The sequence below is a fragment of the Camellia sinensis genome, chromosome 3 (genome assembly GCF_055761805.1).
Source record: "Camellia sinensis isolate YWXY chromosome 3, ASM5576180v1, whole genome shotgun sequence".
NCBI lineage: Eukaryota > Viridiplantae > Streptophyta > Magnoliopsida > Ericales > Theaceae > Camellia > Camellia sinensis.
Genome location: NC_138963.1, coordinates 115,675,723 through 115,694,662, shown reverse-complemented (window position 1 = coordinate 115,694,662; position 18,940 = coordinate 115,675,723). Strand labels below are relative to the sequence as shown.

General features: G+C 35.4%; 1 protein-coding gene and 1 long non-coding RNA gene across 2 annotated transcripts; both read left to right on the top strand.

Moving 5' to 3' along the window:
- Window positions 1-1,599: 1,599 nt before the first annotated feature.
- LOC145821109 (uncharacterized) lies at window positions 1,600-4,572 on the top strand. Its single transcript, XR_014363149.1, has 5 exons — window positions 1,600-1,732; window positions 1,848-1,887; window positions 2,431-2,547; window positions 2,634-2,746; window positions 2,904-4,572. It is a non-coding gene; the product is annotated as an uncharacterized LOC145821109 (long non-coding RNA).
- A 6,810-nt stretch (window positions 4,573-11,382) lies between these two features.
- Window positions 11,383-14,004, top strand: LOC114320790 (dof zinc finger protein DOF5.6). Its single transcript, XM_028267853.2, has 2 exons — window positions 11,383-11,609; window positions 12,595-14,004. Exons 1-2 carry the CDS (start codon window positions 11,559-11,561, stop codon window positions 13,498-13,500), a joined length of 957 nt encoding a protein of 318 aa, XP_028123654.1. The 5' UTR covers window positions 11,383-11,558; the 3' UTR covers window positions 13,501-14,004.
- Window positions 14,005-18,940: the final 4,936 nt, after the last annotated feature.

Genomic DNA, 18,940 nt, shown 5'->3' with positions numbered 1-18,940 from the left:
TTAGCACTTTTAGCGACTAATATTTTAGTCGCCGTTGATTGAGATTTGGCAACTAAAAAAGTTTGTTGGCGAAGGTACCTTTTCTGCGACTAATATGGTGTTTTGGTCGCCAAAAGTTTAGGAGGGAAATTTGAAACATGGAGGGGGGAAATGAAATTTTTTGGGGACAAAAAAAATTTGGTCGCCAATCAAAAAACGACGTCGTTTTTTACCTGGAAAACAAAAAAAAAAATTAAAAAAAGCCCTGATCTCTTCTCTGTCTCCAACTCGCTCTCTGTGTAGTATGTTCATCTGCCCTCTCCCTCTCTCTGTGTTCTCTCTCTCAATCGGTGCCTATTCTCTCTAGCTCACCGAAGTCCCTTACCACCATTGTTCACGTCCGTCGCACATCGCCATCGCCATTGCCATCGCCCTCTGTCTAATGAACTCCTCATTTCTGGGGGATCCTCACCCAATCTCACCTCATCGCTGACCAGCATCGCACGCCATTGCTAGCGCCACCGCCGCCACCGCATCCTCACAGGTTCTCTCTCACTCTCGGTTTGTCTGTCTGTCTGTCTCTCTCCGTTTCTCGCTCTCTCCCTCTCTAGCCTTTGGCCTCGGTCTCTTTCTGTCTCTCTCTCTCTATATATATAATGCGGTGATCATCCGTACGAAGAGAGGGATTTGAGCCCTGATTGATGATTTTGAAGAGGTTTGTCATGATTTTGCGGTATGATTTTGATTTTGAATGTGCGTTTCTCGCGATCTGGGCCGTGGTTCAATCCTCTGTTCGGTTCGAATCTCAGTAAGTTTGAGTTAAGTTGTGTGTTTTTTTAGTGATGTGGATGATGGCTAATTGAAATGGGATAATTTGATTTTAGGGTTTTTTGTTTTTTTGGGGGGACTGTTGAATTAGCTGCGATCTTGCTGGTTTTTAGCTTGTTAGTTGGGTTTTTTTTGGTGATATTGGATAATTCGGTTAATTGGGTTTTGATTTCGTCTTTGGATTTGGAATTGGGTTTGTAACTTTTGATCTGAATTGAAGTGCCTTCAAAGTTATGAAATTTAGTTGATTTTTTTTTTTTTATGGCAGTTTATACCATATGGCAGTTTGGATCATTGCTATTCCACACAAATATTAGGAACTTGGGAATACGTAGTTTTCCCCCTACTAATTAGTGATTGCATAGATAAATTCATCCGGAGCTCCCTCCCTTTGTATCTGGCTCTATATAATCTTTCATTTTATGCCCAACATGTGACCGAACATTTTTTGAATTAATTTGATAAAGGTTCTGCTAAATTTGTATGTTGGTTGAGTGCCTAAAAGAGTTATCTACTTCTTTAGAGATGGGACCCAACTGTGTATGTATAATACAGACCTTATACATAGGAAATGTGGAGTTCCTATATTGCTAAAAAAGTACACTGGTAGTTTGATAAAAAAAAATTTACTATCTTGGAAATCATCAGAAATCATGGTGATGTGTGATCTATTCTGCCTGAGTCATTCTTTTATTAGAATTTTTTTAATCCTTCTCATTCTTGGAGGACCACTTTTTTTCTTTGTAATTAAAAATATATATATGTAACACACTGGTATCTATCTTCATTCCAGACTTCCTTTCCATGAGTTGAGGCAAGTTCAATTATGGCAGACATACCAGGTTATGTAAGAGCTTGCTTGCAAACTGGGAAACTTGTTTTCTTGGTAATTTTGGTCGCTGGAGGAATTGTCTTGCAAGTTTTGGTTAGTTGCATTCTTTCATGTTCATTGCTCTGGGTTCACTATATGCAATTATGTTGCATATCCCTTGTAACAAAATCATTATTAGTTGCTTACTTCTACTTTTGTAATGCCACAGGCTTGTGCTTTGTACAATAATTGGTGGCCAATGCTAACAGGTAGGCAGATGCAAGATTTCCTTATTTTCTTGGGTTTTTTTATATGGCTATATTAGGTATATCTATGAATTGGATTATCAATTTTTTGGTTTGGATTCAAATTTGGGATTTTGACTATTTTGGCATAAATTCCTAAAGTATAAAAGAGTTTAATTTTTTTTGTTTGAAGATTGTTATGAATTGTTTTACAAATTGTATGGTTTGGAAATGAACTCATCAAAATAGTTTATGCACTTGTCATTCTGTAGTTGGTTTGATCTTGTTAAAAAACGGTTAATTTCTCTGTTGGCCCTTTTACTTGGAGAGTTCATTGAAATAGGATGTTGATTAATTATGGTCTGAAGCTTGAAATCAAACCAACTTAAATATTCTGAACTAATGGACAACAGACTTGTGGCATGTTTATGTATTGCAGTTTGATTTTAGTGATTAAGAGCATTGGGGTTTGAATGGCTTTCCTTTTGAAATTTTGATACTCAACTTTCAAAATTTTGATTAAATTTTAGTTTTTGTTTTACATGCCTTTTGTTTATCTGTATGCAGGATCATCATGAGAAAGCATAAAAAATCACAATTTACTTTGGTATTAATGGACAGATTAGGTCCTCGATGGATCAGGCCCCGTCCACCAAGGCTCCTAATATTACCATCGATGGAGAGGTAATACACGTATTAAGGGATCCTTATTCAATTAATTTGTGGAATGTATTCATTTTAAAAACTTATCCATGTCAAGTTTCTTCCAGCTCGTGTGGCTCAACCCTGGTAATAATCATGAGCTTTTATGGATTATGGAATGTGTAATGATACTAGCAGAGGGGCTGCAGTTAGATTACTAGCAGAGGGGCTGAATCTTCTAGTATGGCTTACCTCTCTCTCTTTCTCTCTCTCTGTATTTAAGCTAACTAAAATTCTTTATACTATTCACAGTCATTGTGGAAGCAATCAGCTCTATGGCTTACCTCTCTCTCTCTCTAAGGTGTTTGGAGTCTCACGATAGATTTTAATGGTTGTAGGATTACACAGAGCACAACGATGACACCACCGTACACTTTGAAGTTATTATGTCCGAGGAGAACTTGATCATGGCAAAGCAAGAGGGCTTGCTAAAGAAATTTAAACTCACCACAACTATCAGCATAAGCAACATGCATCTGTTCGACCCAACATGCGTGATTAAGGAATATGAAACCCCTAAACAGTGTCAATGTTGAATGTGTGTTCTGTCATAATGATGTTGAAACCGTGGAGCATATTCTTCTTGCATGTCCTTTTGTTTGGAGGCTTTGGTCAAACATTGTACGATGGTGGGGTTTTCAATGGGTCATGCCAGGTTTTGTAGATGACTGTTGCAGTGGTGGTATGAGTGTAGTATGTCAAAATTGGAGAAGAAAATCTGGATGGTCATTCCTATGACAACTCTTTGGTCTATCTGGAGGCATAGAAACGAGTGTGTTTTCAATGGACTATAACCAGATTTTGAAGCTCTATGCGACATTGTGAAAGTTCGAGTAGCTTTGTGGACTAAGGCATCGCTACTACAGGTGGCAGCTTCTGTAAATGATCTGGTGTACAACTTGCAGCAGGTCAAGTTATGCCTGAGGAGTGGTGGTTGAGTGTGTATCTGTTATGGGTGTTTTGTTCTGCATCAGAAAAAGCTACTGTCTGCTCTAGTGTCTTAGCTGTAGCGTATCAGTTGTTTGCTTTGCTGTCTGCTCTGTTATGCTTGTTGCTGCTCTGTTGACTGGTTCAGCTATGAGCAGAATGGTATAGTGGATGCAGATATGGTATGGGCTACTGGCTTTCTACTTTTGGTTTTTTACTAGTTGAGTTTGAGGCTACATAGACTTGGTGGATGCAGAGATGGTATGAGGCTACTTCTGAGTTTGAGGCTACTAGGTGGTTTTCTACTGGTTTTATGACTTAGCTGCTAGCATCTGTTGTACTACTGTGATGGATTTGGGTGTCTTGATTATGTCTGCTGTGATGATGTCTGGTACGGGTTATGGGCTATGTTGTGCTGCTGTGATGATGTCTCAAATATGGGATTGTTGGGATTGTTCTGTTTTGCCAAGAGCTTGTTCCAGCTTGGAGGTCTGTTGGTGTTGCATGGCATTGGAGGTCGGATTTGCTTGGGCTACCAATTTGTCTACTGTGAAGATATGGAGTGTGGCATTGAGTTTATCTGTAGGTATGCTATTGTGCATGGATTGTGGCAACTTAGCAGCTGTTGGTAATCCAACAGTAAGGGTATTAGAGAGATTGGAATAGAGAAATTGTGTATCTGCTGCTGAGTTCTGTGGTCAACTTATATCAGTCCAACCAGATTTGGTATCAGTCCAGCCTTTCTTCATTTTCTATTGAGTTCTGCTGAGTTCTGTTGTTTACAGGTGTTTAAAGCTCAAAGGTGCAGCTTGGCTATGCTAGCATATTGAGCTCTAGGATTCTTTCATTGATTAGAATTTTTTAATTTTAGAATTTTTAGAATTTTAGCAAAGGTGCAGCTTGGCTATGCTAGTTTAGAATTTTTTTTGGATTCTTTCATTGATTTTCCTTTTAATTTTTGTTCAATTACTTATTGGTTTTCAATGGATGGATGTTTAAAACTTGTCTCAATTAATGTTTTGAATGGAATGATTGTAAAGTTTGGGATTGAGCAGGAAAATATGATGAATTTTAATGTTATATTTGGGTTGGGTTGAATGAATTTTGTTCAATATTGGATTGAATGTTTATAAACAAAAATTGATTGTTAAAAAAAAAAAGAAAAAAAAAGGAGAGATTTGGCGACTAACTAATTAGTCGTTGATTGTTTAATGTCATTTGGCAACTAAATAATTGGTCGTCAAATTCTACACTTTTGCGACTAAAATCATTGGTCGGCAATTCCTTACCTTTTGGCGACTAAATTATTAGTAGGCGATTCCTCAACTTTTGGTGACAAAAACAGTTGGTCACCGATTTTTTGCTTTTGGTGACAAACATATTTGGTCGGGAAAATATTACTTTTCGCGACCAAAGTGTTTTAGCGACTAAATTAATTAGTCGCGGTAATGATATATTTAGCGACCAAAAATTTAGTTGGCAAATCCAACTTTTCCCAACCAACCAAAATTTTGGTCGCGAATTACTTTTGCCGACCCTCAATTGGCGACCAAAGTAGCGACCAAAAAAATTGGTCGCAGATAACTTTTACCGACCAAAAATGGGCTTTTAGCGACCAATTTTTTGGTCGGCAAAAGTGTTAATTCTTGTAGTGTTATGGTGTCAAAAAGTGCCTTCGTCTCCCGTCCCCAACACTGTTCATCATCTCCTGTGATGAACATGTGAGAATCTAGAACAGACCGGGCTATAAACCCCCATTTGATCCAAAATCATGATTTGATCGAGCAAGTTTAGTGTTTTCAGAACTTAGGAATAAAAACCGAGCTAGTAGATGCGCTGGGTCGCGTGACTAGGCTAATATCTGGTCCACATGAGCGACTGAGCCACTAAGCTTACCCGTCGAGACCGAGGTGCTATTGCGCCCAAAGCGACCGATCTAAAATCGAGCTCGTTTGCGCGACCACGCTATCACTTATACTTGGTTTTTAACTGCAGAATCCTAAGGGATCAGACACACCAACATAAGGGCTCTCAAAGATCGAGCAGCCACCATGCACAACTTTGCCAACTTAATTTTGCCAGGCTAAACAAACCGGCCTCTCATGGGGCACTATCGTTTCCTTATACACACGTTGGGTGCATTGGCTACGTTTTGAGAGGAATGCGGTATCCCAGCTGACGTACATTTAGAGCTTGGTGAAGAGGACATAAACCCGTGGGATAGATTGGAGTCCTGTTCCTTTACCGTGCTGAGCATAGTCGAATGAGGACTGCGCTTTCTAGTGTAGCTCTTAATTTGCAAATTTCTAAGACGCATCAGACTAGCTCCCACACAAGTATCTACCAATACATACAAAATCATAAACGGAGTAGCCGAGCTGAACCACCGGCTTGGCCTGAATCTGGGCTTGGCTGAGATCTTGCGCCAATACATGCTTGTTCACCCTGATCGGCAGACGGCTGCTCGGTTGAATCTTCATTGACAAAATGCTGCTTGGTTGAAGTTCTCCTGAGCCTCTTCTTCGACCAACCAGTAACTTGCTCGCTGCTGAGAGCCAGCACTAGTTCTCCTTCTTGCACGGCTGGCTTAGACGATTGGCCCCCAATTGTTTCGACTGGTTGTAAATCGCTCGGCTCACTTGTGATCATGGACTTGATAACGCAGATCTTGGCCATTTCTTGCTCGGCTGTTAGAGGTACAAGTCTGATCAGTGGGAGGTTTGGATCCCGCTCTGGAGAGAGGACACGGAGAAAATCGGTGACGTTGCTTTTACGCGATGCAATGTGTCGGTAGCTTGGTTCATATCCGAGCAGCTTTTGGGGCTCTTGTTCCTCGACTGGATACCATAGAGCAACTTTAATGGCCTCTTGATTGGCTCAGGAATAATCTTCCGCCAAGATTGTATAATATGCATAAAAATTCCAAATGTTAGATCGACAAAAACAGATCAAATACAAAAATTTAAGCCGTGCTAGCTACTCACCAGCGCTCCAGAAATTTTTGTAGGCCTTGGTGTCCTCATAATTGCCGGACACCCATAGAAAGTCATCGTCGTTTACTTCTTTGTTTGGGTTACCATTAATAAGTTTTGCTCGGCGCTTCCTAACTTTGAGGTACCAGCAAAAGTCGCCTTTATTTTTGCTAAGTGTATACTAATGGAATATCTTAGCTAGGTCGAGGTTCAAACCGAGGACTCGGTTCAGCGCGGCCATTTATTATCTTATAAGTATTATTGGACACTTGGGTTGGACACAATAGTCTACCTTAAAAATTCGCAGATCAAGGGTTGGACCGAGAAACGTAGGCCGCCTTCCACAATGGACATGACCGTGAAGAGGCAGACGTCTAATTTACCCCAAGGAGTGTCTCATTTTTTGGCTAGCTCAAAGTGGACGTCATCTGGAATGTTGTATTCTTTATGGAACTCAGCAATGACGCCTGATGAACTAACCATAAATCAGTATTTTCCCATTTATCCCGGTCTTTTTTTTTATGTGATAAATAGCTCAGCAACACACTCTGGTGATTATTCGCTCGGTCTTTGAACCTCACTGATTATGATGTTGATGTGTGCCTGGTTGGCCCTAGTTTGGTCTACATAATAGAAATCAAGTGCAAGTGTTAGCGCGGCATTTTCTGCATGGCTCCAAGATTAAAGAGCATTTTAGCTTGGCTATCAGAGTGAGGCTTGATAGCTCAGTTTAGGACCTAGGGGTGTTAGGCTGGTCTTGGGCCTTAGTCGCTAATATTTGGGTTCCTATCTCGGTTCGGTGTCCCTACAAGCTCCTAGCGCGGTCACCACCTCTTGGCAGGACCACAAACAAGTTGTAGCCTGGCTCAACCCTATTATGGATTTAAAAGTGGGATTTTTCTCGGTTTTACCCATAATTTGTGTTGTTTATCCTAAACACAAAGTTGCATACGGAAACTCAAGGGAGATGGGGGACACGAAGGCCCCGCACATATTCTCTATTTCGATTTTGCCTAATTTCTATAAACACTTACCAATATTACCCCAAAATGGGAGCATGGGCAGAGTATTGGCAATCCCAAACGAGAAAAAACTTGAAAAACACGAAGAACAGTGGTACCAAAAAAAAAAATAACAATGAGAACTTACGGATTCAGAAGCCAAATCGAGGTTCAATTAACCTCGTCCTCCGCTGCAACGTCCTAGGCGAGGGAAAACACTGGAAACAATGTTAACAGGAGCAACGGTAGTGACGACGATGATGGTGGGAGCTCAGGGGAAAAGGTTTTGAGCAAGAAAGAAAATGAATAGTGATTTAGATTTTTTGGCTTCTTGCGCGTATATATGGGGGGAAAACAAAAGGGCGGCAACCTTTAGAATTTTTGGCATAATGATGACAACTATGGGGTCGCACGAAGCAAATGGGAGAATACCACGTGGCAAGGAAATGACTGGTTGTCACTACGACCGAAGAGATGTCAGTGTGTCTGACTGATCGATGACAAGACAACCTGCACAAGTCTCGAAGACCGTACGCAATTAATAGCTCGGTAATGAAAGGTAATCCCAATCACGCTTAACGCGGATAGGATTAAGGGGCAATTGAGAGGGGGATTTACGCCGAGCATTGGGCTGGTCTAGGTATAGCACGATCGCGTCATCTGTTGGGCCTGGATTAACACGGGAATGATGTTAGGCCGAGCAAAGGCTGTACGACATACGCCCTGGGCAGCACCAAACAAGATTGACACTTGGTACTGTCGAGCTAGGTTCTTCACCATGACTGAGGGGATCGTTTTAATCGGAAGGGCTAGCAGTACGCCCTCATTCTACCGGCCTGAATAGATGCGAGCTACGCGGCAACCGAGCTATCGGTCGCTCACATTCAACCCGGTGTAAGGGACGTCCGGGTTGACGTAGTTCGGAAATGACATCGAGGAGACAGTCGATCAGATTTCCCTCGTTATTTGGAAAGTCAGGATTGGTGCTGTTTATTGCTAAGTAATAGTTTAGTCAGGTATTCCACGTGGACCAATAATGAGAAGAGAGAAATCCACTCCTGGTATGCGTCAATACCGTTTGAAGGTGCGACAAACACTGTTTGGTAGTTTGGGTCTTTACATGTGTAAGAAAGGTAGAGGGGAGCATGATTGCCTGTCCAGTAAAGGACAGCAGAGATAGTGCACCCACAATCTCTGAGACTGCATGGCCAACTTTGAAAATGAGGAGCAGGCAAACGTTAAAGGTAAGGAATTTCGAACTCTCACTCTCTAGAGTACTCTGTCTTCTCGCTTCTCTTAGCAAGCTAACTTGACCGTCGGAGGGGCTTTCTGGCAAACCCACCGACCGAGTAGCTCACCCTCGTTAGTACGATAAGCTTGATAGCAATGAAGTACGGAGCGAGGCAAATATTTCTCCCCCGCACACAATGTATAACAAGCGTTCTAATTTGGTTTCCAACCTAATTTTATCAATTGACATTGTTAAAATAAAAAATAAATATCAAAACTCACTTTAAAAAATTACGCTTTTGATCTCCAAAACATAACATCTGTATCATTAATATGAAATTTCATATGAAAAAATTACATTAATAACCTCTACAATATGTGATTTGTCAAAATTATACATTTACTTCTAACGTTAGCTATATTTATTGATGAAATTAGATTGAGAATCAAATTAAAATACTTTTTATTTATTAAAAATTAAAATAATATAATTTAAATATTACGAACTAAAATGACAAAAATTATTCATTGAAAACTAAAAATGCAATGAGTAATGTTACGGATATTAAATTTTTTACCAAATAAATGACTAAATGTCTCACATGAATGTAGACCTATAAAAAAATAGACCCTACACCCATATAAAATATTTAATTATTTATTTAGTAGAAAATTTAGAACCTATAATATTTTTCACATGCAATTAACCCATTGTAATACTAGATTTTTTAAAAAAAATTTAGTGAAAGGTGACACGTGGTGATCGGAAGAGAAGACACGTGAGAATGGTAGAATATATACTTTGCTTGCAAGGGGAGAGGAAGAGGGGTCCACGTTGCAGAAGTAGTTGGTTCCTTTCATTCTTTAGAGAAAGAGAGAGACAAGGTAGGTCCACAAGTGGAGTGCTCTTTCGGATTTGTTTCTCCTTGTTTTTGTTTTTGTTTTTTTTTTTTAAGAATAACTTACAAATGTAACTTTTAAATTTTATTTTAAATATGAATTATTTTTATATAAAAAATTAATTAACAGAATTAATAGAAAAAATAAATTTTTTAGTCACTCTTTTATGCATAAATAAAATTACTTAAATTATTAATTAAAACATATTTATAATATTATTAAAAATAATTAATTAAATTGATAATTTATTAATAAAAAAAATCATCTGTTGAGCAATTAAAATTTAAAAGAGTAAGTAATTTTTAGAATCACAAAAATAATTTATGTTTTAAATAAATTGTTGTATTTGTAATTTATTTATTTTAGTGTTTTTGTTTTTGCGGTCTTTATCGAAGAGCGGACCCAAATATTCTCTCACTTCTGTCACGTCAGACATGACATGACTTCTCTGAATACGACGCCGTGATTTCTGAAGTAGAAAATCCAACAAATCCCCCATCTAACGGCTCTGAATTTGGTTAAAGATCATGTGATTAAATCGTAACCGTTGGTTAATGCTAGCAAAGTCACGATCTAGTCAATCTGAGCTAAAGAGGGATTTTTTTTATTTAATTAAAAAGAGAAACAATTATTAAATACCTTTTTGATAATTTTTTGTTTCGGAATTTTGTATCATTTTAATTTTTAATATTTAAATTATGTCAATTTTATTTTTAATATATATAATTATTTTAATTTCATTCATTGTGTCAATTTAATTCAAAATATAAGAAAATTATTTTAATAAAGTAACTAAATTGAAACATTTTAATATATTATAGGACTAACTGAAACACCTTATGTATTGGGGACTAAATTAAAATAATTTAAATATTAGGAATGAAATTAATACACATTTATACATTAAGGTTTAAATTAATACAAATTAAATATCAAGATTCAAAATGACATAAACTTATATGTTAAGGATAAAAAATGTATTTACCCTTTAAGATGAATTTCTCCATATAATACCTAAGATCAACAAACAATAATTTTTTTGTTAATTCTTTCCATCATATGATTTATTGATATGACTATAATATATAGTAAAAAAATATATTATCATCAGTAAATGTAATCCACACTAATAAGTGTGGTTTCAGAAACTCACAAAAATTATTAAAAAATTCATCTTTAAAAATAATGTGATCTAAATTTAATTTTTTTTTATTGTGTGACTTACAAAATAAGGTCAAGTTTGGCAACTCAAAAATAATCTATCTTTTTATCTTTTTTTCATCACATCACCTCTCTACTTTTCTGCACATCTTTTCGTAAAAAGACAAAAAATACACTTATTTAAATTATCCTAAATAACTCCTAAATCTCAACAACGTAGTGTATATATATATATATATATATTGAATAATGCTAAAGACATTTAATTTTCTAATTAATAATTTACACACTATCATGTGGATGCCACACCATATAGTAGAAAATTAGGCGCACATACCATTTTTTTTTTTATTTTGATAAATTTTTTAATTCTCTAATATTTATTTTTTTCATCATCCAATCATATAATTCATAATACCATAAAACTTTTCATTGATTAGATTAATACTGACGTATGATATTACAATCATATCCAATATATTTAGTCCATTCAAACTTGAGAATTCTATAGATGAGACAATGGGGACAGTGAGGGGGCCCACTTAAGTTTCCACCGACGGTAGCATGCAGCCGCTAGCTAGGCTGCTCCCACCACCACCCACTCCCTTTTTCTTCCTTCTTATTCACAACTCTCACTCCCCCATCTCCCCAACCCTCCCATACAAACCACCAATCTTTCTCTCCCTCCCTCCCTCTCTCTCTCTCTCTCTCTCTCTATAGCACTCAAGGAGTGAAATGCATTGTTCTTGAAGAATTGGCCCGCTCATCAATTGCCCACTTCGCTCCAAGTGAAGTTTGTTCAATGGCTCTTACTTCTCTCCAAGTTTGCATGGATTCTTCTGATTGGCTACAGGTATATGTCACGCCTTCTCTTCTCCACAGAAGAAATTTTGTGGTTTTCATTCATAATAATATGAGACAGTAACATTCTTGCAATTAAGAGTACAATAATATTTTGATTTAAAATAAATTGACATAAAAGATTGTGTCATTCTATGCATTTTTATTTTGTTTGTAAAAATAAAATTATATTTGTATAATATTACCCTTCTCATCATGAATTTTTTCTCAACAAGTCTATACTTGCTACATAATATGTTCATAGAGACATGCTCATCTTTAATTTTGTCTTTCTTTTGTGTAAGTTTCTGTGATGTAGATGTTTGGCATTTTTAAAATGCAAACACTATGTGAAATGAAACCTACAAATTTCCCAATGCCCTCAAGATTTTTCCCATGTTCAATTTTAATAATCAACATTAGTCTAAGATTATGTGAAAGCTATGATTAAAAGATATACAAAAAGAGCTAACCATGTAGGCAATTAATTCAAAAAGCTAGTAGGGTTGCTTTTGAAATAGAAATGAAAGAAACACTAGTAATTCAAAGACATAATGGTTTACAGAAGTATTGGAAATTGAATTTACAAATAAGATTTATTCTGATTTTGTTCTCACAATAATAATTTGAAATTTACATCGTAAATTTCACGTTTGGAATAGTTTTCAGAATCTTTTCGAAGTAAGTAGCATTTCAGTTAATTATTTAGACTTATACCAATATCTCAAGTAGTAAGTAAGCAGTCTTATCTTTTTCTTTTTTATATATAAAGAAGTTAACTTTTGTAATTCAAAATAGTAAAAAATTTCACTAAATTTGGAAACTTATAATAATCTATTTGATTACTTACACACTTCATATAGGTTATGTGTAATGTGGGAATTTCTATCTTTGGAACTTTAGCTTATGGACATTTTGATCGATATAACTAAAATCACAAAGGATAAGTACTTGCACTATTCTGATGACAACTCTGACACATTTGCATTTCATGTCAGGACACTATCCACAATGAATCTCCAATGGATTCTTCTTCTCCATCTGGAGACATGCTCACATGCCCAAGACCCTTGATGGAGAGAAGGCTTAGGCCCCAACATGACCAAGCCCCAAAGTGTCCACGGTGTGACTCAACCCATACCAAGTTTTGCTACTATAACAACTACAGCCTTACACAACCGAGGTACTTCTGTAAGACCTGTAGGAGGTACTGGACTAAAGGAGGAACACTAAGGAACATACCGGTTGGCGGTGGATGTAGGAAGAACAAGAAAGTTTCTTCCAAGAAATCAAATGATAATCAATCGGTCAATCACCAAAACTCTGGCGGATCATCATCTCACAGTCCGACCGATCTGCAGCTTTCGTTCCCTGAGGTGCAACTTTCTCACCTCACTAACTTGCTAGGGAACCATGGAGGACTTGGAAACCCTAGTTTCTTGGAGAGCAAGTATAATGCAAATGTCATGTTTGAAAACCCTAGGCCCATTGATTTTATGGAAAGTAGATATGAAGGTTTGGTTGGAATTTCTAGAAATCATGATTTTATGGGGAGTGGTGACCTGGCAATGATGGGTGGGCTTGGTCATGACATGAGCCATGACCATGGGTTGACAATGACACCTAATTTTCATGGCTTATGCTCTCCTTTTGGAGAGAAATTATTCAGTACGCCTGAAGCAAATCTAAGTGATCAGGTACCTTTTATGGACACATGTCAGAGGCTAATGCTTCCATATGAAGGACATATTGAGGATCAAACCACAATGGATGTGAAGCCAAACACCAAACTTTTGACCCTTGAGTGGCATGATCAAGAAGCTTCTGATGTTGGGAAGGACTCTTTTGGGTATCTCAATAGCATGGGATCATGGACAGGAATGATGAACGGCTATGGATCGTAAGAGTATTTTACATAACACGTACAACATTGTAGAGTACTTATTTCTTTCACAAATATATAAAACTCACCTCTGTGGGGTTCATATATTTGTAAGAGAGAAGAGCACCACAATAATGTACTCATTACACAAAATACCACCTCTTATGGATCATCTGCAAAAATTAGTCTAAACCCTTTGTAGTCAATTGTCCGGAATTGCATGTTGCCACGATCAACGGCTGTGGATGAAGAAACCTAAACATAATCTAGGACTTAATATTAGTACTTCTAATTAAGTATGTGCCTTTGATGGAAAGGTTTTTAATGTTTCTTTCTGTGAAGGTTTTTCTTTTTTCCCCTCTTTAATTGATTAACCAAGTGTTGTTGAGTGTGAATGAGAGTGTGAGAGTTCAAAAATGACTGCTTTAGATAGTGCCTAAAGGTTGTTCTCTCCATCCTTTTATTTATTTATTCTGGTGTTGTTCAATCATATTCTATATTTTATATCTATCTTATTATAATTTTATCTTTGGTGTAAGGCATTAATTCGAAGTCTTAGGATTTAGTTGAGATTTCAAGGATATCGCTTTTTTAGTTGCATAAAAAGATGTTTTGGAATTTAGAGAACTTGGTGTATCTTTTTCTAGTTATATAACTTTTGTGTGCTGATGTGTTGAGTTTGGTAATTTTTTTAATTGCATTTACACTTAATACACTGAAGATTACATTGATATAAGGGTTGATTCCATTTTTAACACCTATACTTTTTCAAATTTCACTTTTATCCTTATAATTTTAAATTGAACAATATAGTCTCTGCACTTTAAATTCAATTTTAATTTGGTTATTCTGTCTAAATTTTCATTAATTTTTCCTATGTGTACATTGTAGGAGATTGACATGTGTTCCAAATCTTTAAATTTAACCTCTAACTTGAACTGAATGACCAAACAAAAATGAAATTTAAAGTGTAGTGACTAAACTATTTAATTTGAAACTATAGGGGGCTAAAGTAAAAACTATAAGCGTAAAAATGTAATCAACCTTGATATAATTTAAATATTAGAGACTAAAATGACAAAACTTGCATACTTTCGGGATGGAAAGGTAATTAACCATTTTATTTATTTATTGGCACCAATACATCCAAATTTAGTAATGTTCCCTGGTATGTAAATTGGCATGAAGCCCACGCACAGTTTTGGGCCCACAATACATGGCACAGCCCAAACCTGCACCCGATTGCGGGATTTAGAGAGAGATTTGGAAAGGAAAATAAAAAAAAGTAGATGAAATATAAATAAAATATACCTAAATTTCACATAATTTTACACACATTTTCTCTTTTCGTTTTTAAATTTCTACCAAAATCTCCTAACTAAATACAATATAAATAGAACTGGGTCTAGATTTAAAACTCGGCCCAGCGATCCACCAGATCCAAGCCCGCTAAGGTTCTTGTTGCAATAACAATATTTTATTTGGTTTTTGAAGTTGTTAAAGGAAATAGCAATACTAGGTATTATGAAAAGTCTTTTATGAAAGTGATCATGAAAGATTTGTGATCTTTGGATTACATTTAGAATAAAGCATTTCACACTAATCAAGATAATCTAAGGGTCACAAATCTTTCATAATCATTTTCATGAAATTTTTTTCATAATTCCTAACATTTCTCTAAGGAAAAAGAAAGGAAAGTACATGAAAATGATAAAGCAAAAAGAAATTAAATTATGAATACTATATGGATAAAGCGAAAAGAAAATGATAAAAGAGATAAGTAATTTTATTCTTCATTTTCTCAAAAAATTTAATATCCAAAATCATAATATCACATTGACTAAGAGCATCTCTAACAGTCTCCCTAGATCCACCTCTTACTTATTTTAAGGGATTGAAATCTCAAAATACACCTTCATCAGTTCTCCTAAATAATTTATCAAATACGAGTGTTGCTACAGTGACTTCTTATTTGTAAAGAGTCACTGTAGCTCACTTATATCTGATAAAAGATGTGAAGGGATGTCTTTCCGGACGTCCCTATGAATGCCTGCCCAGATGTCCTGTGATTACCCTGTAGCTAAAGAAAAAAAACACAAAATTAACTTGACCGGTCGACCGCTCTGCTTGCTATGTACTGCTACTTTGCTTTGCCTTTATAATGATTAGAAATATTATTTAAAAAAAAGTGATTCAGGTGCTGATGCTTTACTTTCATAATAATTAAAATTATTATTTAATAAAATAGAGAAAGAATATGGAATTGATTAGGAGAAATAGATAAAAAAAAATAATTCTTAAAATAAAAAATAAATTTTTTAATAATATTTTAAGATAAAATTTAAATAAACGGCTGAGATGCTCTAATGTGGATATTAAATTATGAATACTATGATCACAGTCTGTTACGCTGATTGAGGAGTGAGAGTGAATTATGAATGAAATGAGCCCCCACACAAACATTTTTGGTGCCATTATATAACTTTATCAAGCTAAGCTTCCTTTGACATTTGATTTTTTGGGGGAAAAAAAAAAAATAAAAAGATAAAATTAATTATATCTATATAATAAGGAAGGATAGTTTTTGAATTGTGATGGGACTTTTATCCCTTTGTCAAAATGTGAACCCTTAGATTAATTCAATTCAACAGCCACAAAATGTCTAAAGACAAATTATCTTTCAATGGTTGAGATTGTTTGCGCACATCCTACGGTGAATATACATTCTTTCCTTCCATACCTTTCTCTTCAGCTGACTCACTCTCTCTCTCTCTCTCTCTCTCTCTCTCATTCAAAATTCAAAATTCGACTCTCCCTCATCTCATTCTCAGGGCTTACAGATTGGAGGGGAGGATTTTCAATGTCAATAGGTCAGCTCCCTCTCTCTCACACACACACACACACACACACACACACACACACACGCAGTTTCTTCAATATGAAACCCACCTTAGCAGGGTTTTCCCTTATGTGTATATTTATTGATTACAGTTTTCCTTAAAATGTGTGTATATATATATATATATATGAGGATTGAAATGTGTATAGATATTTAGATACATATTTATTTTTCACTATTGATTTGTAGTATTGTTGTGTATAATGTATATGCAGGACTTGCGTTGCGGTCGATACTCGGATGTCGACTGGTTACAGTATTCTCTCTCGCGATTACTCTAAGATCTGTAAACTGTACGCTCTCTTTGTTGTTGTGTTTTTTATGTTATTGTATTTCTCTTAAGTGCTTATTATTCTGAATTGTAGTTAGATCAAGTAATTTTTGATGTGGGAATTACTTTTTTTTCAAACACTTTTCGGATTAATGTTATGAGGATTTTCCCTCTGTTTTTTTTTTTTTAGATGCATATAGGATTTTGGGTATATTTTTCTGGGTTTTGTTGATTTTTCTTATATATATATATATACACATTATCTATGTATATTAGTTGGTCTAAGAAGGGATATTACTTGGCAAAGAGAGGAGAATTGATTCTTGAGTGTTTTAACAGTGATTCTCAGCCCTTGATGGACATATTGTCAAACCAACTAAGAAAAGTCCGAGAGTGAGGGAATGGGAATTATATACTCCCTCCGTCTCAAAATATTAGTCCCTTATTCCATTTTTCATTGTCCAAAAATATTAGTCCCTCTTCAAAAATCAATTACAAAAATAATATAAATTTCCTATTTTGTCCTTCTTTTAAATTAATAAACAATATAAAAAGTACAATTATGACATTGATTTTTTCAAAAAATGTACTATCAAAAGGGTAATTTTGAAAAGTCAACTTTTTAAAAATCCAATGATTGTACTACCAAAAAAAGTTAGATTCCCCAAAAGGGACCATTATTTTGGGACGGAGGGAGTATCTTATTTGAGTTTTCTTCAATTAGCAATTACATCATTCATTTAAAAATCCTCATCAAGAACGAATTAAGGTATATATATATATAACAAAACATAAAATTGCGTGAGAGACCAAGAAGAGGAATAAAATAAGATTTCAGTCTGTTTAGTAGTACTACATATAGATGATAAAATAAACTAAATTCTCACAAATAAGATTGGAGGTGAAAATAAACTAATGACTACAATGAGAGTAAAGCAATATCTGAGAGTGAGGGAATGGGAATTATATATCTTATTTGAGTTTTCTTCAATTAGCAATTACATCATTCATTTAAAAATCCTCATCAAGAACGAATTAAGATTTTTATATATATATATATATATATATATATATCTATATAATAAGGGAGAGTGGTTTTTGAATTTTGATAGAACTGTTGTCCCTGTGTCAAAATGTGAACCGTTAGATTGAATCAATCCAATGGTGGATTTAAAATGGTGATTCAATCCTACGGTGTTCAAGAGAAGAGTTTCTTTGTTTTGATTCAAGAGGAGATCTCATTCAAGAGCAGATCTCTTCTTCCCTTCCATCCATCTCTCTCTCTCTCTCTCTCTCTCTCTCTCTCTCATTCAAGAGCAGATCGGCGACTTCGCAGATGGACAGTTTGTTGGGTGCTAGCCTTGCTAGATCGGTAGGTCCAAATCGGCGTCCAAATCGGTGAGGTTCATCTCCAAATTTTTTTGGCGCTTCCCATACCATCCCTTTGTTTTCTTTGTGTGTATATATATTGAAGCCACAGAGATCATCCCTGTGTGTATATATATTGAAGAGTTTGTTGAATACTTGAATTTGTTGAATACTTGATATCATGAAGTGTGCCCGATTTAGTATGATTCTGAGTTGTTTTACCCCATGTTCAAACCAGAAATATGTTGAAATCCCTGTGTGTATATATATTGGGATTATTGATTTTTATTATATAAATTTTCATGAAACTTTCCAATTTAGAGCTCATTGGGTTTCAGAAGCATTAATTTGTTACAACTGGTGTTATGAACGGGATAGCAGTTTTGCTAAACTACCTATTGAGTTTTGAAAATGCATATTCTTCCAAACATGATTTCCATGGAAGAGCTTTACAATTAGTTGCACCGAAAAGCTTTCTATTTTGCTTAAGTTTAAAAACCCAAAAACCCAATGTGAATGTTTATGTAATTTCTATTCTGTCACTAATCTGCATTGAAAGCTTTTATTATCTATATTTAAGTTTCAAACTTCATTTTTGAGTAATGTGCAGTAATATATGGAGAAGTATTAATTTGGAGTAATTGCACTGTAGTGGAATTCAGAAAAAAAAAATAAAAAAATAATATTCATGAAAAAATTTACAATTTTAATTATTAATATTTATAAAGTTTCTAATTGATGTTGTAATTATTGATTTTGATTTTTATTATATTGATTTTGATGGGATTATATGAATTTTCATGAAACTTTCTAATTTAGAGCTTAAAAACCCAAAAACCCAATGTGAATGTTTATGTAATTTCTGTTCTGTCATTAATCTGCATTGAAAGCTTTTATTATCTATATTTAAGTTTCAAACTTCAT

What these genes read in the sequence shown, in the direction of transcription:
- LOC114320790 (XM_028267853.2), top strand. Translation starts at nt 11,559, where the DNA reads ATGGCTCTTACTTCTCTCCAAGTTTGCATGGATTCTTCTGATTGGCTA. An exon ending in ATTCTTCTGATTGGCTACAG is followed by an intron (nt 11,610 to 12,594) that starts GTATATGTCACG and finishes ATTTCATGTCAG; the next exon opens with GACACTATCCACAATGAATC.